The sequence below is a fragment of the Fulvia fulva genome, chromosome 7 (genome assembly GCF_020509005.1).
Source record: "Fulvia fulva chromosome 7, complete sequence".
Taxonomy (NCBI): Eukaryota; Fungi; Ascomycota; class Dothideomycetes; order Mycosphaerellales; family Mycosphaerellaceae; genus Fulvia; species Fulvia fulva.
Window position 1 is genome coordinate 158464 of NC_063018.1, and position 16883 is coordinate 175346.

Sequence of the window (16883 nt, forward strand, 5' to 3'; positions counted from 1 at the left end):
TCAGTCTGCTTGACGGAGGAGAAAAGAGGATGATTCCCGTCGTGAAAGGAGAAAGAAGTTGTTGCCCGACGTCATCCATGCTCTTGCCAAGGCCACTTCTCCAAGTCTTAGAATATCTTCCACCAATCAACACTGACATGTCACCTTCGCGGCTGAAGACACGCTTTAGCCTCGTGCCAGCCATGCCGGGTACGACAACATCACTCCATCTTGGCTCCGCCGGCGTGAAGCACCCACTTTTTCGCTATCCAGCATCAACACTCCTTGGTGGACAGCATGTTCGCTCTGAGCCGAACAATGCAACGGCCGCATAGCCGGGCTGTCGAGCGCCACCTGCGCACAGCGCGCATGAACACGAGCAAGAGGCATGATCGTAGACCAGCTAAGTGTTGTGGATATCTCGGCAAGGTACTGTCTATAAAGCGCCACAATACCTCGTGCATTGCACAACGACACCTCTTTGCTGCTGGTCGTCTGTTGATTCTGGCTTGAGCCTGTGTTCAAAATGTATCGCTTCTCTAACATCTACGTCTTGGCCGCCTTCGGCACGATTGGAGGTGCGCTCTTCGGCTTCGATGTCTCCTCCATGAGTGCCTGGCTGGGCACCGAGCAGTACAACAACTACTTCAACTCACCTGGATCGGATCTTCAGGGCGGGATCACGGCTTCTATGAGCGGTGGCAGTTTAATCGGTGCAATCGCAGCTGGATTCCTGGCAGACAAGCTCGGGCGCAAGATGGCTCTCCAGATCGCCTGTTGCATCTTCGTCGTCGGCTGCGCCATTGTCTGCTCCTCGCGGAACGTCGGTCAGCTCATTGCTGGCAGAATTGTCAACGGTCTCGCCATCGGTATCTGCTCCAGTCAAGTCTGCGTCTACCTCGCCGAATTGGCACCCAGCAAGATCCGAGGAAGAATCGTTGGTATTCAGCAATGGTCCATCGAGTGGGGTATCTTGATAATGTACCTGATCTGCTACGGATGCGCGCAGACTATCGACGGTCCAGCTGCCTTCCGCGTAGCTTGGGGTGTTCAGGGCTTCCCAGCCATCATCCTCTTCTTCGCATTGTTCTTCTTTCCAGAGAGCCCACGTTGGCTTGCGGGCAGGGAAAGGTGGGAAGAGGTGCTCGATATTCTGGCTGAGCTTCACGGAAACGGCAACAAGAATGATCCAGTTGTGCTTGCTGAATTCGAGGAAGTACGTGAGGCGCAACGCATTGCTGCGGAGGCACAGGGTGTTGGCTTCTTCGAGCTGTTCGGACCACGAGTCTGGAAGCGAACTCTGGCTGGTACCTCTGTACAGATGTGGCAGCAGCTCCTGGGAGGCAATGTGGTATGTATTGCAGGCAAGGCTTCAACCAGTGTCGTGATCTAACATTTGTTACAGGCTATGTACTACGTCGTCTACGTCTTCCAGATGGCAGGCTTGGACGGCAACGTCAACCTCTACTCGTCCGCCATCCAGTATGTGATCTTCCTGGTTACCACAGGAATCATGCTTCCATTCATCGACCGCATCGGACGTCGCCAGCTTCTCATCGGTGGCGCAATCATCTGCATGTGTCTCCACTACAGCACCGCAGGTGTCATGGCAACATATGGCAGACCAGTATCGAACGTATTCGGCAACGAGAACCTGAAGCTCGAAATCACTGGCGCTCCAGGCAAAGCAGTCATCGCACTATCATACATCTTCACCGGCATCTATGGTCTCACCTGGGCACCTACTGGCTGGATCTACTGCAGTGAAGTCTTCCCCCTCAAGTACCGAGCGAAGGGTGTCGGTCTCTCGGCCGCCACGAACTGGATATTCAACTTCGCCCTCGCTTACTTCCTTCCACCGGCTTTCAAGAACATTACTTGGAAGACATACATTGTGTTTGGTGTGTTCTGCACTGTGATGATCTTTCACATCTTCTTTACGTATCCAGAGACAGCGCAGAAGACACTTGAAGAGATCGATGTGGTCTTCGACAGCAAGATTCCTCCATGGAGAACAAGCAAGGTTGAGGCTCATGCTCTTGAGGCGAGAGCACAGAAGATTGATGAGGAGGGTGCTGGTAGCGATGGCTTTGAGAATGAGAAGGAAGATGTTGACAGGAAAGAGGTAGCATGATATCCTACAGTGGATCGAAGATGACCATCGCCCTGTTTCTCCGATACGCACGCTGTGCTACACTAAACGGCCTACATGCCTCGCTGACTTGTATACTACTCACCAGCCTTTAGGCATGACGGGAAATCCCCGTTGATCAACATTCTCACTCTCGACTCTCGGCGCAACGGTCCTTTCAGCTGATGCACCGCGATAATCTTCAACATCCAAGCTGCCACCAGACATCTCAGGGTCATCATCGTCCTCTATACTTGGCGTGGCAACCCTCCCACCAGAAACCCGATAATTCTCATCATCCTCGATCCTCCTTTTGAACCCGTTCCACATGGCTATCTTACTGTCCATCTTCCGATAGAGCTCTCTCTTCTCCTCTCCCATCAGAAGGGCAAGCAACTCGTCGCACAGCTTATCGACGGCTTGAATGGACTTCCAGCGCAGGCCGCGCCGGGTGCGTAGAGCATACCACATGCTCTGGACGGTGCCGATCATCGCCTCTGCTCGTCGCCCAGGAGCTGGCGGCGATATGAGTCTTTCGAGCTGCTCAGTCATGCCTTTGGCTTTTTTGTATTCTTTTTTGAAGCCAAGGTCTCGCGCAAGTCGATAGAAGCTATTGCCACGAGGGATCAGAGCCTGGGCTCTTTCGATGATTTGAAACATTGGGTCTAGGCGTCCGGGCATGGTTGTGTCCTCCGTTTTATGATGGAAACTCTGAGGATGGAGCTGAGCCGTATGCTTCGAACGCGAGCTTCATCTTGTAAGTTCAGTTCCCATTGTTTGCTTGCTTGCTACGAGGCTTGGATCGTGTTGGTCATCTATGTACCGAGAGGGGTGAGACATGAGTCGACTCACGCAGTGGACGCAGAACTGTCTCAGAGAGGTTATGGATCATGACCACGGTGCTTCTGGCTGCTTCAAAGAGGGTCGTTAGATATCATGTAGAGGCCGAAGGACGAGTAAAACAGCATTCGGCAGCTCTCTCAAACCACAGAGATCCTGTGCCTGCGCTCCCCTCTCAAGCATCAAGATCCTCCAGTCTTCAGACCCGCCTTCTCACGCTGCCTCTTCAGGAGTACCCCAAAGTTCTCACTGTCCTCTCTCACTTTCGCCTCTCTATACTCAGGACACTTAGCCTCCCAAATCTCATAGGTCTCGCTCGCATCCTCCGAGTCCAGCAGTCCTGCCAGTTGCTCACACATCACCTGCACTACGTCGATCGGTGGCTTCTTCTCCTTGAGGATCTCCTCCAGCTAGGTGGTGACGGTGTCGAGACGCTTGCTGTGTTCGATGCTTCCGGGGAAGTAGGACAGTGGGTATTGGCTTCGAACCCGGGCAACGAGTTCGTGAGCTTTGGTGAGGAGGTCGGTGTGGGTTTTGCTTGGGGTGTTGCCCATCTTGAGGAGGGACCAAATTTTGTTTGGTGCTGAGTTTGAAGGTGACTTGGAGCCTGAAGTCGGTGTCGAGGGAGAAGCCATAGTGGAGGAGGTCTTCGAGGTCGGTGAGGGTATGTCAGAGGTGTTTGCTGATGTGCTGGATGGTTGGAGTTCTCTTTGTGTAGGCAGTGGCAGCGGTCTTGAATATTATGTAGTTATCGAAGGTGCCGTTATGGTTCGGTGCATGTTGCTCAAGGCTAGAAGGATAGAAAGTGAAGAGGTCAGCGTCAGCACGTGCAAGTGCACGGATCACATGCTGAGTTCCGAGACTAAGCAAACGTCAACATTTTTTCAGAAGTAACGCAGCGCCTGTTTGTACTCACATGTGAATCACATCACAATGTCGATCCGGTCTCGCCCCATACACGCATTCTCTCTCTGTCTCTCTTTCCCGCCCTACGCCTGAATCAATTTTCTCATGTCTTCCCTATGCTCATTTTAATTCCCCCTTGCTCTCGCCTTTACTGCCGGATCACTCGCGAACAGTACCTCGTAGAAAGTCTTCAGATCCGGACTCGCCAATACCCCTGCCATCTGCTCACACTTGTCCTGCATCTTCTCGAAGTCGGGGTTCTTCTTGCCGAGTTGCGTCTCAAGATCTGCGAGCAACGGGTAGGCTCGTCCCTCCAGATAGCTCGCGTGCGAGGGCTGTGGTTCTGGGAGCGGAAAGCTATCACGGCCACTCTTGACGAGTTTGCGAGCTTCGGCGATGATGTTGGTCTTTTGCTCGGTGCTGAATTTGTTGCCCATGGTGAGATGGGTCTTCGACTTGTTGGGTTTATGGTTTGGTGTGTTGGTGAGTGAAGATGTGGTTATATGATTCGGTCTGTTCGGTTTGCTGTGACCTTGTGGCGGAAAATACCCCTTGGTGCCAAGCCAGCTGGCCCAAACGTTCAGCATGTGATTTGTGTGCTATCACGACAGCCGACTGAAATATGACTGAGCTTTCACATGCCAACATGGTCTGAAAGGATGTGGGAGCTTGATGTTCTGCGGCATGATGTTTGCATCATGTTTTCCTTGGCTTCGTCGTATCATAGACTGCATTCGGGAGATGCAGTGTGAGAGCTGCAATATCAACTGTCATTACGACGTCTGAGGTATCCATTCACCCCCCTCGACACTTGTACCCAATTCTACTGCCACAGTCTGACTCTACACATCAGTACTGCGAACAGCTCATTCCAGACCCTTCCCCTAGCCCAACCAAAAATGCGCTGCGAGGCGGCGGAGCCAAGCCTCGTATCTGTGCGCCGAAGGTGCTCTTGATGTCGCTAGCCTTATCACTTTCGCTGGCCTTACTATCGCTGGCCTTACTGTCGCTGCCCTTCGACAAGCGCTACCCTTGCTGCCCTTCGACAAGCGCTGCCCTTCGACAAGCTGCTTCCGAGACCTGAAGTTAATGCTGTTTCTTCATTTCTAGGGAAGACCCCTAGGACCCCCTTGCCTGCGGCTGGCCTCGCCGGGAGCAATCTATATTTCGTTTCGCAGTGTCGCTCCGCTAGGCGCAATAACCTTCGCTCGAGTGTTCGTAGGCTTACACGTCGCGCTAGAAAGCGTAGCGCTAATTGGTAAGCGTTAGCGAGCTAAGTTTAGCGCTACGCTTTCTTGCGCTCTAATGCCTCTTATAACGCGCCTTTGGCGCAATTAGCTCGCCTAATTATATTGTTGTATAATTCCTTCGAAGTTACTTTATAGAGGCATCCCACTAATATATATAAAATGATATATTGAAAGGCCTCCGTCCTTATTAAAATGAGCGAAGGGCAGGCCCCGTAGCTCAAGAAACAAATTGTTCGCTATCGTCGCGGGGTCTATAATACCGCTGTCGTCGTAATACCGCTACGTTAGCTATCGTCGTAGTTCGATCCGTCGCTCGGAAGGGGATCTACCGCGCCGGGGCTAAGAAGCGAGCTAATTAAATAATTGTAAGTGTTAAACAGGTACGATTTGATAGTAGCGGAGTGGAGTAAGAGATCAATCTTTAACTAGCTAATAGTACGAGTATATAGCAATATATTAGAAACTAATATATTGATTATATTAGATGTCTATCTAAGCTAAAGAGGAGAGAAGGTAACTCCCTATAAGCTAAGTCATCGTAGATACCTTAGGCTACTAGATTACTTCCTAATTATTAACTCCCTTTAAGATACTATATCTTAATACTATATAATATAGACAACGCTAGAAGGGAAGGCGAAGGCGTTCGCCGACTACTTCTTTACGATAGAGTTAATAGCCGACCTAACGGATATAGAGGGAACAATCTACCCGGAGCTACTCGATATATACTAGATAGTAGGCGAGGAGGAGATAAAGGAGATTATAGGAAAGCTAAAGGGCCGTAAGGCCCCGGGACCCGACGGTATCCTAAACCTCCTCCTTAAAGAATATAAAGAAGAGGTCGCCCTATACCTCGCCGAACTATTTACGGCTTACCTACGTAAGGGATACTACCTACGGCTATTTAAGCGGTCCCTTATAGTCGTCCTAAAGAAGCTATAGAAGGAAGACTATATAAAGCTAAAGTCCTATAGACCGATCGTACTCCTAAATATAATCGGAAAGATACTAGAGAAGGTAGTAGTAAGAAGAATTATATAGCTCGTCGAGGATAATAACCTACTCCTAGAGATATAGATAGGTAGTAGGAGCAAACGATCTACCCTAACGGCTATAGAGCTTATTACTAAATAGGTTTATACTCTCTAGTACTATAGACGGAATAGGGTTATATTACTATTATCTCTCGATATCTTAGGGGTATTCGATAACGTCTCCTACGAGCGACTCCTCTATATCCTACGGTAAAAAGGAATCCCGTAGGAGGTAATAAGTTTCGTAAACTCCTTCCTTAAGGAGAGAATAACGTAGATCGTCCTTAGGAAGCGAAAGGAGAGTAACCTTATATATATAGAATACGGGATCCCCTAGGGCTTAATACTATCCCCGATCCTCTTCTTAATCTTTATAGCGGACCTAATCCTACTACTTACCTTACTATAGACGTCGGCCTCGGGGTTCGTCGACGATACGAACATCCTAGCCTAGTTAACGACGACCGAAGAAAACTACCGGCTACTTATAGAAAGATACGAGGTATATATTACGGCTACGTAAGCGGCCCGCTCGGACCCGCGCTACCGACTTACCTAAATAGGTAAAAGACGAGGTCGTGAAGCTCGTAAGCTTTATACTAGCGGAGCCTTATCTAGGCTTACTTTAGATAATAGACTACCCTAAGTACCGCCGTAATAGTATACGAGGAATAGGTACGTCGATAATACGGATAAGGCGTAAGATAGGGCGTAAATATATTAATACCTTAGAATCGAATAAGTTCTATAAAGAAGAGAAGATAAGAAAGTCGCGAAGCCGCGATAAAGTAAACGTCGAGGTTAGGGTCTAGGGTCCGGGCGCGCTAGCGTACTAGGTTACGTAACACTAAGTATAGCCTTACGAGGTAAACCGTAATAGTCGATACGGCGCCCGTTTCGCCCCGGAAAAGTACTAGCTTATCTAGTTTAGTAAGGCAAGAACCTACTATAATATATAAGTAATAGTAACTATCTAGGGTTACGTAATAAAGCCCTCTCCCGAATTACGAGTCCTAGGAATCTAGCTAGACCCTAAGCTTAGCTAGAACCCCTAGATTAGGAAAGCCTAGAATAGAGCCTAGGTTAACGAGGCTATAATAACTAGACTTATAACGTTAATAGAGGGAGCTACGTTTAATAAGGTAAGGATTATATAGAAGACGATTATAAAACTAGTAATACTCTACGGGGCCTAGATATAGGGGATAGGAGGAGTAGGTAAACCGATCCCGAAGCGGATAGAGGGACCTCTAAACCGGACGTAGGCCGCGAACCTTAGACGGATACTAGGAGCCTATAAGATAACGCTAACGAGAGTAGCGGAGGTAGAGATAGGGTCCCCCCCGATTAAACATTATATTAAGGGAATGAGGATCTAATACGCTAAGAAGACGGCGGATTATCTAGTATAATAAGCTATTTAGGACTCTACGAAGAAGATCGCTAGGAGGTACAACCGACTACCTAGCCTTAGGGTACGTTAAAGCTAAAAGCAAGACAACCTATACACGTTTAAAGTCGTTAAGCGAACCTAGGAGTAGCTAGAGAGGAAGGAGGAGGAGTAAAAGGTACGGAGGAAAAAGGGTAGTAAGGTAAAGACGTAAAGCCTCGTAGAGTAGGTAGCGGGCTACCTTTAGGAATAGGAATATAAAGAGAATTCCCTACTAAATCGAGGAGCCCTAGCCTTACGCCCCTTCTAGAGACATAACTACCTACTCTACCGTGACCTAATAAGGGCCGAAGTAAGTATCGCAATATATATTAGGTCCAAATATATCGGATTAAGGGCCTACCTATATAGAAGGAAAACGACAAAGGATTCCTTCTACTACTACTTATAAGTTGTATATACTATACCTGAAGGTTAGAACGGATTGAAAAATGGCGACGACGACGGTAGTAGACGACCGAGAGCAAGGGGGAGACGAGTGGAGGACGCTCTGCAAGAAGGCGGAAGAGATGGTAGCGGCAGAAGAAGGGAGGTTTCCGGAGAGAGCACTGAAAGGAGTAATGAGCGAACTGCTCGGGGGACTGAAGGCGCTCAAACGACAAACAAGCACTACGATCAACATGGCAATCGAGGCAGCAACACGAAACGCAAGAAACAACCCTCAAAGAGACCCGAGACAGACCCAGGGCCCAACGACCTGGGCAACAATCGCGAGCCAACCCACCCCCCCTCAAAGCACAGTACTACGAGTCCATATTACGGACCAGAAAGAGAAGGAAGAGATAGGAAAGATGACCGGGAGGGAGATAGTCGAGAAGATCGGAGTAAAGGGAATAGTAGGGGCAAGGGCAGACAACAAAGGGGTCAAGCTGTTTACAGCACACGTACAGGACAAGAAGGCCCTCGAAATAAACAAGGAGTGGACACTGAAGATCGGGAGCACAGCGAAAGTCTCCCATCAACAGTACATGGTAATTGCGCATAGGGTCCCACGAACCTTTGATACACAAAGGGATACACCAAACCTCCAGAGGCAAAACTAGGTAACAGCACCAGGACTACAGATCACAAAGACAGCGTGGGTCAAGAGGAAGATAGAGGAGGGCAAGAGGGCCTCCTCGCTGATCTTATGGGTTGCAACACCAGAGCAAGCGAACAAGGTCTTAGACCAAGGGTTGTACTGGGACTTTGAGAGGCTGGATGTAGAAATCCATCAGAGCAACCACAGAATCCTTCAATGTTTCAACTGTCAACAGTACGGACATATTGCCCCAAAGTGTAGCAAAGCCACACCAGTCTGCTCATACTGTGCTAGTGATCACGCGACCCAAGAGTGCCAAAAACGGAAGGAGGACACAAGATGCGCAGCATGTGGGAGAAAACACCCGGCATGGTCAAACCAATGCCCAGTTAGACTATCAGCCCAGTGGAGAGCGCGGGAAGCAAGGGTAACAACACCAACCAGGTTCCTAGTAGGTGAACAGAAACAACTAGAGAGAACCACCCACCCGAATAAGAGACCCCGGCCACAAGAGGAGCCACAAATAGTGCCAGCAATAGGGAGACTAACGTTCTTATATAAGGCAGCGTAGAGCAATAGACAAATAAGAATCAACCAAATAATAGGGAGCTAACCCTAAAGGGAAGAACAGGAGGAGGGACGGGAAAACCAATAGCAAGACTAATAGCAAGACTAAACGGACCTAGATACAAACATGTCCTAATGCCTTATACTAGCAGACTATTAATCATTTAGTATAATGTGAACAGAAGCAAAGACAAGGTCTAAAGGAGCTTTCTACAAGCCTTAGACCCGGAGGAACACCACATTATAGCAATATAGGAACCATGGATCAACCCACACTCTAGGATTCCATCAACTGTGCGAGACCCGAGATACCACGTAGTAATAAACAGAACCGAGGGAGTCCCACGAACTTGTATCTATGTCAGTAAGAAGGTACTAGCAGAGGACTGGCAGGCCTGGCCGAGAACCGACAGGGATATCACCACAGTGCAGCTCAAAACAACTCAAGGCCAAGTCCTGATCCATAGCGTATACAACCCACCTCCAGAGTCCAGAAGCAGCACACAACTACACACGCTAGGAAGGCTCCCGGAAGCAATGGACCAACAAAACCACAACATCGTGATAGGAGATTTCAACCTCCACCACCCAAAGTGGGGATCGGACTTCACCCTAGCACACCACTTCTTAGCAGGGAGGCTCATTGGTCAGATGGAAACAGCCCAAATGGACTTGATCACGCCAAAGGGAACAGAAACTTGGGCTAGAAACAACAGTTCTAGCACGCTAGACCTATGCTTTATGTCCTACGCCTTAACACGACGGGTAGAAAGCTACACAGTCAATGACCAACTAGAGTCCTCATCAGACCACTATCCAATCCAAACCGACATCCAACTCACAGTTGAGGAGGAGAGGGAACCTGAGAGGAGGCTCTGCTGGAAGCAGGCCGAGTGGACACTAGTACAGCAGCGGCTAGAAGGCGAACTAGAACAGGTGAACATTGACAATATACACACAACGGAGGGGATTGACCGAGCAGTGGAGTAGCTGATAGAAGCTATGCAAAGGGCAGCCCAGGCCCATATACCTGAGAAGAGATGGTCGCTATACCAGAAGCCATACTGGACACCAGAGTGCACAGCCAAAGTCAAGGAGGCAAGGAGAGCAAGAAGGAGATGGGAGCAACGACGCACCCAAGCAAACTGGGAAGCCTATAACAACGCGTGCAAAGCAAAGAAGGCGCAGATCAGAAGAGACAAGACGCAGGAGTGGAGGTCAACTGTAGGGATGATCACAGAACACCCGGAACAAATCTAGAGACTAGCAGAATGGGCCAGGAAACCAGACGAGGAACGAAACTCCCCGCCCCAGTTTCCCTCAATACAGGACCAAGACGGGGAAACGCAAACCACTCCGATAGGGAAAGCGAAAGCATTCGCAGACCACTTCTTCGGGACTCAGGTAGAGGCAGACCTAAGCAACATCCCAGGAACACACATTCCTCCGCCAAGGGAGGCTAACTAGCAAGTGTCTACTATAGAGATCGGAAACATTATCAAGAAACTGAAGGGCAACAAAGCCCTAGGCCCAGACAAGATCCCTAACTGTTACCTAAAAGCTAGTAGCAGCCTTATCACTCCAGTGCTTGCGCCAATCTTTACCCAGTACATAAAGCAGGGGTATTGCCCAAAGGCCTTTAGGCAATCACTGACTTGCGTCCTAAGGAAACCCCAAAAGGAAGACTATACCAAGTTGAAGTCATACAGACCAATTGCGTTGCTGAACACACTAGGGAAGCTCCTAGAGAAGGTCGTGGCTATAAGGCTCACCGGAATAGTAGAAGAACACAACCTCCTCCCGGCAACGCAAATGGGGGGGAGACAAAAGAGATCTACCCTCATAGCAGTCGAACTGATCACAGAGCAAATCAGACACATCTGGCACTATAGCAACAACAAGGTAGCCTCACTGCTTTCACTAGACATATCAGGGGCTTTCGACAATGTGTCCCACGCAAGGCTCCTACACATCCTCAGAATGAAAAGCATCCCAGCCTAGATAGTACACTTTGTGCAGTCATTCCTTAAGGACAGAACAACCCAGATCCTCCTAGGGTCCTTCAAAGCCCCGCAGACCCCAATTGCGAACACGGGCATCCCACAGGGCTCTACACTCTCCCCAATTCTGTTCCTCCTCTTTATGGCCGACCTGACCCCACTCCTAGAAACAGCAAACACCTTAGCATCGGGGTTCGTGGATGACACAAATATCCTAGCGTGGTCGGGGTCCACAGAGGAAAACTGCGCACTCCTAGAGGAGAGACATAGACAATACGAAAAGTGGGCAAGAGAGCATGGGGCAAAATTCGCACCGGACAAGTACCAACTTATCCATTTTAGCAAGGCAAAGACAAAACACAACTTGGCAGCACCAGTAAAAATCCAGGGGTTCGAGACCCATCCTACAAGGGAACTCAGAGTCCTTGGGATATGGCTAGACCCGAAACTCAGCTGGGGACCACAAGTGAAGAAGGCGCAAGCGAGAGCGGACACCAACAGACAATCAATCGAGAGACTCACTGCGTCAACCTGGGGGGCGACCTTCACAAAGGCCCAGACCATGTACAAGGCCATTGTCAAGCCCGCAATGCTATATGGAGCAGCAATTTGGGCAGCGGAAAAACACATCCCGAAGAGAATTGAGGACCCCCTCAACAGAGCGCAGGCAGCCTGCCTAAAGAGAGTACTAGGGGCATACAAGTCAACCCCTCACAGGACAATAGAAATGGAATCAGGTACAGCCCCCATCAGGGAGTACCTCCAGGGCATGAGGTGTCAATACGCAGAGAAGACATCAGCATACCCAGCCCAGGGAACCATCCAAGCAGCTACTCAAAGGATAAGAACCCAGTGGGAGAGGAGGAGAAGACCCAACCGGCCACACATGATCCCACAGAAGGAAGCAGACCTAAAAACATCACAGGAAATCCTAGCAGCCCTTGAACAGAGAGAAGCTCTGAGGGAGCAAGCTAACACAGGGGACAAAGGGAAAAAGAAGCCAAGCCAAGCAGAAAGGATCGCAGGTCACCTATAGGAAACGCGTTGGAACCAAAAACCGGTGAGGCCAGGAGCCCCACCAGCGGCCAGGACCTTCGGGAGGTATAACTACCTTATCTATAAAGACCTGAAGAGGGCGGAAGCAAGCATAGCTATCCAGATTCGCTCTGAGCACATTGGGCTAAGAGCATACTTGCACCAAAGAAGAGTCCTAGGATACGATTCCAAACGTTGCCCCTGTGGCTACCTATCCCAAAACCCGGAGCACATAGTGCTGAACTGTACTAAGTGGGTAAAAGGGAGAAGCCAGTAGAGGGCGAAGGCAAGAGACAGGCAATACCAGGCCATCATCCAGGACAGACAAGATATAAGGAGAGTGACAAGATGGATCCTTAACGAGGACTACCTAGAGCAATTCTCCCTAGCAGTAGAAACGGAAAGGTGGATAGAGAGGAGGGAGAGAGAGAGAAGAGCCGGGGAAACAGAAGGGAGAAAGGGAATCGAGAGGAGGACATCACTAGGGTTACGGGCAAGGTAGTTATAGGGTAACAACCATGACACTAGCGTACCCTGAAGGAAGGAGAACGAAAGGACAAGACAGGAAAGAACGAGGAGGGCAAAGACGAGGAGGTTTTCATCCGTTAATCGGGTTTCCTACCTACACAAATAGACCTAAATAGCGAGAGACCTGCATAGGCCATAGGGCACTAAAACAGGCGAATGAATAATCTATCTATCTATATAGAAGGAAAGTCCCGGACGTATATAGCCTAGTATACTAGTATAACTACCCGTTATCGAACCCGGAGTATATAATACTATAGTGCCCGTAATAGGTAGAAGGACGAGGCTAGTAGAGAGCTAAGGTAGTAAGACGCGACTACTAGTTAATCGTAACGGATAAGCGAGACGTAAGACGGATAGTATAGTAGATACTATAGTAGGGCTTTCTTAAACAGTTCGCGCTAGCTAGTAAGACGGAGGAGTAGATAGAGAAGAGGCGGGAGGTCAAGGGGGTATAGATAGGGTAGTTATTAGGGCAGGCCTATAACACTAGTATACCCTTAATAAGGAAAACATAAAAGAAGGTAAGGTTAAGAATATCTAGGAGAGGAGAGGGGTTTTTACTCTATAATACGAGTTTCCCCTTTATAACTAGAAGTAGGTAGTATAGCTATATAGGCTAACAGGCTCTATAATAGTATAATGAATAATATATATATATATATATCTTAATACTCCTACTTATCTCGTATAGGAGGTTGTAGTCTACTCACTTCCTATTAATAGTACTTAGACCCTTTTATAACAGGTTAAGCTAGCTTATAAACCTCTAGAAGTGTAGACTAGTCTTTAGTTTTATAAACCCGTCTATAACTATCTTAGAGATTAGGGTATACTTAATAGCAATAAGCCTCCTCTACTAAAGTTTCCTAATAGCGTTAACGTACTTTACTACCGAGCGGGCTATACTACCGAGCGGGCTACTTTTACTAAGAACTGTACCACTTCTATAGATATAGCTATATGACTACTATTCCCCGGCTATAAGAGGAGCCATAAATAGTGCTAGTAATAGGGAGACTAACGTTCTTATATAAGGCAGCGTAGAGCAATAGACAAATAAGAATCAACCAAATAATAGGGAGCTAACCCTAAAGGGAAGAACAGGAGGAGGGACGGGAAAACCAATAGCAAGACTAATAGCAAGACTAAACGGACCTAGATACAAACATGTCCTAATGCCTTATACTAGCAGACTATTAATCATTTAGTATAATGTGAACAGAAGCAAAGACAAGGTCTAAAGGAGCTTTCTACAAGCCTTAGACCCGGAGGAACACCACATTATAGCAATATAGGAACCATGGATCAACCCACACTCTAGGATTCCATCAACTGTGCGAGACCCGAGATACCACGTAGTAATAAACAGAACCGAGGGAGTCCCACGAACTTGTATCTATGTCAGTAAGAAGGTACTAGCAGAGGACTGGCAGGCCTGGCCGAGAACCGACAGGGATATCACCACAGTGCAGCTCAAAACAACTCAAGGCCAAGTCCTGATCCATAGCGTATACAACCCACCTCCAGAGTCCAGAAGCAGCACACAACTACACACGCTAGGAAGGCTCCCGGAAGCAATGGACCAACAAAACCACAACATCGTGATAGGAGATTTCAACCTCCACCACCCAAAGTGGGGATCGGACTTCACCCTAGCACACCACTTCTTAGCAGGGAGGCTCATTGGTCAGATGGAAACAGCCCAAATGGACTTGATCACGCCAAAGGGAACAGAAACTTGGGCTAGAAACAACAGTTCTAGCACGCTAGACCTATGCTTTATGTCCTACGCCTTAACACGACGGGTAGAAAGCTACACAGTCAATGACCAACTAGAGTCCTCATCAGACCACTATCCAATCCAAACCGACATCCAACTCACAGTTGAGGAGGAGAGGGAACCTGAGAGGAGGCTCTGCTGGAAGCAGGCCGAGTGGACACTAGTACAGCAGCGGCTAGAAGGCGAACTAGAACAGGTGAACATTGACAATATACACACAACGGAGGGGATTGACCGAGCAGTGGAGTAGCTGATAGAAGCTATGCAAAGGGCAGCCCAGGCCCATATACCTGAGAAGAGATGGTCGCTATACCAGAAGCCATACTGGACACCAGAGTGCACAGCCAAAGTCAAGGAGGCAAGGAGAGCAAGAAGGAGATGGGAGCAACGACGCACCCAAGCAAACTGGGAAGCCTATAACAACGCGTGCAAAGCAAAGAAGGCGCAGATCAGAAGAGACAAGACGCAGGAGTGGAGGTCAACTGTAGGGATGATCACAGAACACCCGGAACAAATCTAGAGACTAGCAGAATGGGCCAGGAAACCAGACGAGGAACGAAACTCCCCGCCCCAGTTTCCCTCAATACAGGACCAAGACGGGGAAACGCAAACCACTCCGATAGGGAAAGCGAAAGCATTCGCAGACCACTTCTTCGGGACTCAGGTAGAGGCAGACCTAAGCAACATCCCAGGAACACACATTCCTCCGCCAAGGGAGGCTAACTAGCAAGTGTCTACTATAGAGATCGGAAACATTATCAAGAAACTGAAGGGCAACAAAGCCCTAGGCCCAGACAAGATCCCTAACTGTTACCTAAAAGCTAGTAGCAGCCTTATCACTCCAGTGCTTGCGCCAATCTTTACCCAGTACATAAAGCAGGGGTATTGCCCAAAGGCCTTTAGGCAATCACTGACTTGCGTCCTAAGGAAACCCCAAAAGGAAGACTATACCAAGTTGAAGTCATACAGACCAATTGCGTTGCTGAACACACTAGGGAAGCTCCTAGAGAAGGTCGTGGCTATAAGGCTCACCGGAATAGTAGAAGAACACAACCTCCTCCCGGCAACGCAAATGGGGGGGAGACAAAAGAGATCTACCCTCATAGCAGTCGAACTGATCACAGAGCAAATCAGACACATCTGGCACTATAGCAACAACAAGGTAGCCTCACTGCTTTCACTAGACATATCAGGGGCTTTCGACAATGTGTCCCACGCAAGGCTCCTACACATCCTCAGAATGAAAAGCATCCCAGCCTAGATAGTACACTTTGTGCAGTCATTCCTTAAGGACAGAACAACCCAGATCCTCCTAGGGTCCTTCAAAGCCCCGCAGACCCCAATTGCGAACACGGGCATCCCACAGGGCTCTACACTCTCCCCAATTCTGTTCCTCCTCTTTATGGCCGACCTGACCCCACTCCTAGAAACAGCAAACACCTTAGCATCGGGGTTCGTGGATGACACAAATATCCTAGCGTGGTCGGGGTCCACAGAGGAAAACTGCGCACTCCTAGAGGAGAGACATAGACAATACGAAAAGTGGGCAAGAGAGCATGGGGCAAAATTCGCACCGGACAAGTACCAACTTATCCATTTTAGCAAGGCAAAGACAAAACACAACTTGGCAGCACCAGTAAAAATCCAGGGGTTCGAGACCCATCCTACAAGGGAACTCAGAGTCCTTGGGATATGGCTAGACCCGAAACTCAGCTGGGGACCACAAGTGAAGAAGGCGCAAGCGAGAGCGGACACCAACAGACAATCAATCGAGAGACTCACTGCGTCAACCTGGGGGGCGACCTTCACAAAGGCCCAGACCATGTACAAGGCCATTGTCAAGCCCGCAATGCTATATGGAGCAGCAATTTGGGCAGCGGAAAAACACATCCCGAAGAGAATTGAGGACCCCCTCAACAGAGCGCAGGCAGCCTGCCTAAAGAGAGTACTAGGGGCATACAAGTCAACCCCTCACAGGACAATAGAAATGGAATCAGGTACAGCCCCCATCAGGGAGTACCTCCAGGGCATGAGGTGTCAATACGCAGAGAAGACATCAGCATACCCAGCCCAGGGAACCATCCAAGCAGCTACTCAAAGGATAAGAACCCAGTGGGAGAGGAGGAGAAGACCCAACCGGCCACACATGATCCCACAGAAGGAAGCAGACCTAAAAACATCACAGGAAATCCTAGCAGCCCTTGAACAGAGAGAAGCTCTGAGGGAGCAAGCTAACACAGGGGACAAAGGGAAAAAGAAGCCAAGCCAAGCAGAAAGGATCGCAGGTCACCTATAGGAAACGCGTTGGAACCAAAAACCGGTGAGGCCAGGAGCCCCACCAGCGGCCAGGACCTTC

At 49.0% G+C, this 16883-nt stretch overlaps 4 protein-coding genes across 4 annotated transcripts; 1 reads left to right on the forward strand and 3 right to left on the reverse strand.

Moving 5' to 3' along the window:
- Positions 1-505: 505 nt before the first annotated feature.
- Positions 506-2113, forward strand: CLAFUR5_09853 (High-affinity glucose transporter; the record flags this gene model as incomplete). The annotated part of the gene is made up of 2 exons (XM_047909001.1): positions 506-1330; positions 1385-2113. The coding sequence occupies 2 exons, from the start codon at positions 506-508 to the stop codon at positions 2111-2113; spliced, it is 1554 nt and encodes a 517-aa protein (XP_047764425.1).
- A 99-nt stretch (positions 2114-2212) lies between these two features.
- On the reverse strand, positions 2213-2791 carry CLAFUR5_09854 (uncharacterized protein; the record flags this gene model as incomplete). The annotated part of the gene is made up of 1 exon (XM_047909002.1): positions 2213-2791. The coding sequence occupies one exon, from the start codon at positions 2789-2791 to the stop codon at positions 2213-2215; it is 579 nt and encodes a 192-aa protein (XP_047764327.1).
- A 341-nt stretch (positions 2792-3132) lies between these two features.
- Positions 3133-3585, reverse strand: CLAFUR5_09855 (uncharacterized protein; the record flags this gene model as incomplete). The annotated part of the gene is given in 2 exon segments (XM_047909003.1): positions 3133-3360; positions 3373-3585. The coding sequence occupies 2 exon segments, from the start codon at positions 3583-3585 to the stop codon at positions 3133-3135; spliced, it is 441 nt and encodes a 146-aa protein (XP_047764823.1).
- Positions 3586-3981: 396 nt separating this feature from the next.
- CLAFUR5_09856 (uncharacterized protein) lies at positions 3982-4443 on the reverse strand (the record flags this gene model as incomplete). Its single annotated transcript, XM_047909004.1, has 1 exon — positions 3982-4443. One exon carries the CDS (start codon positions 4441-4443, stop codon positions 3982-3984), a length of 462 nt encoding a protein of 153 aa, XP_047764325.1.
- Positions 4444-16883: the final 12440 nt, after the last annotated feature.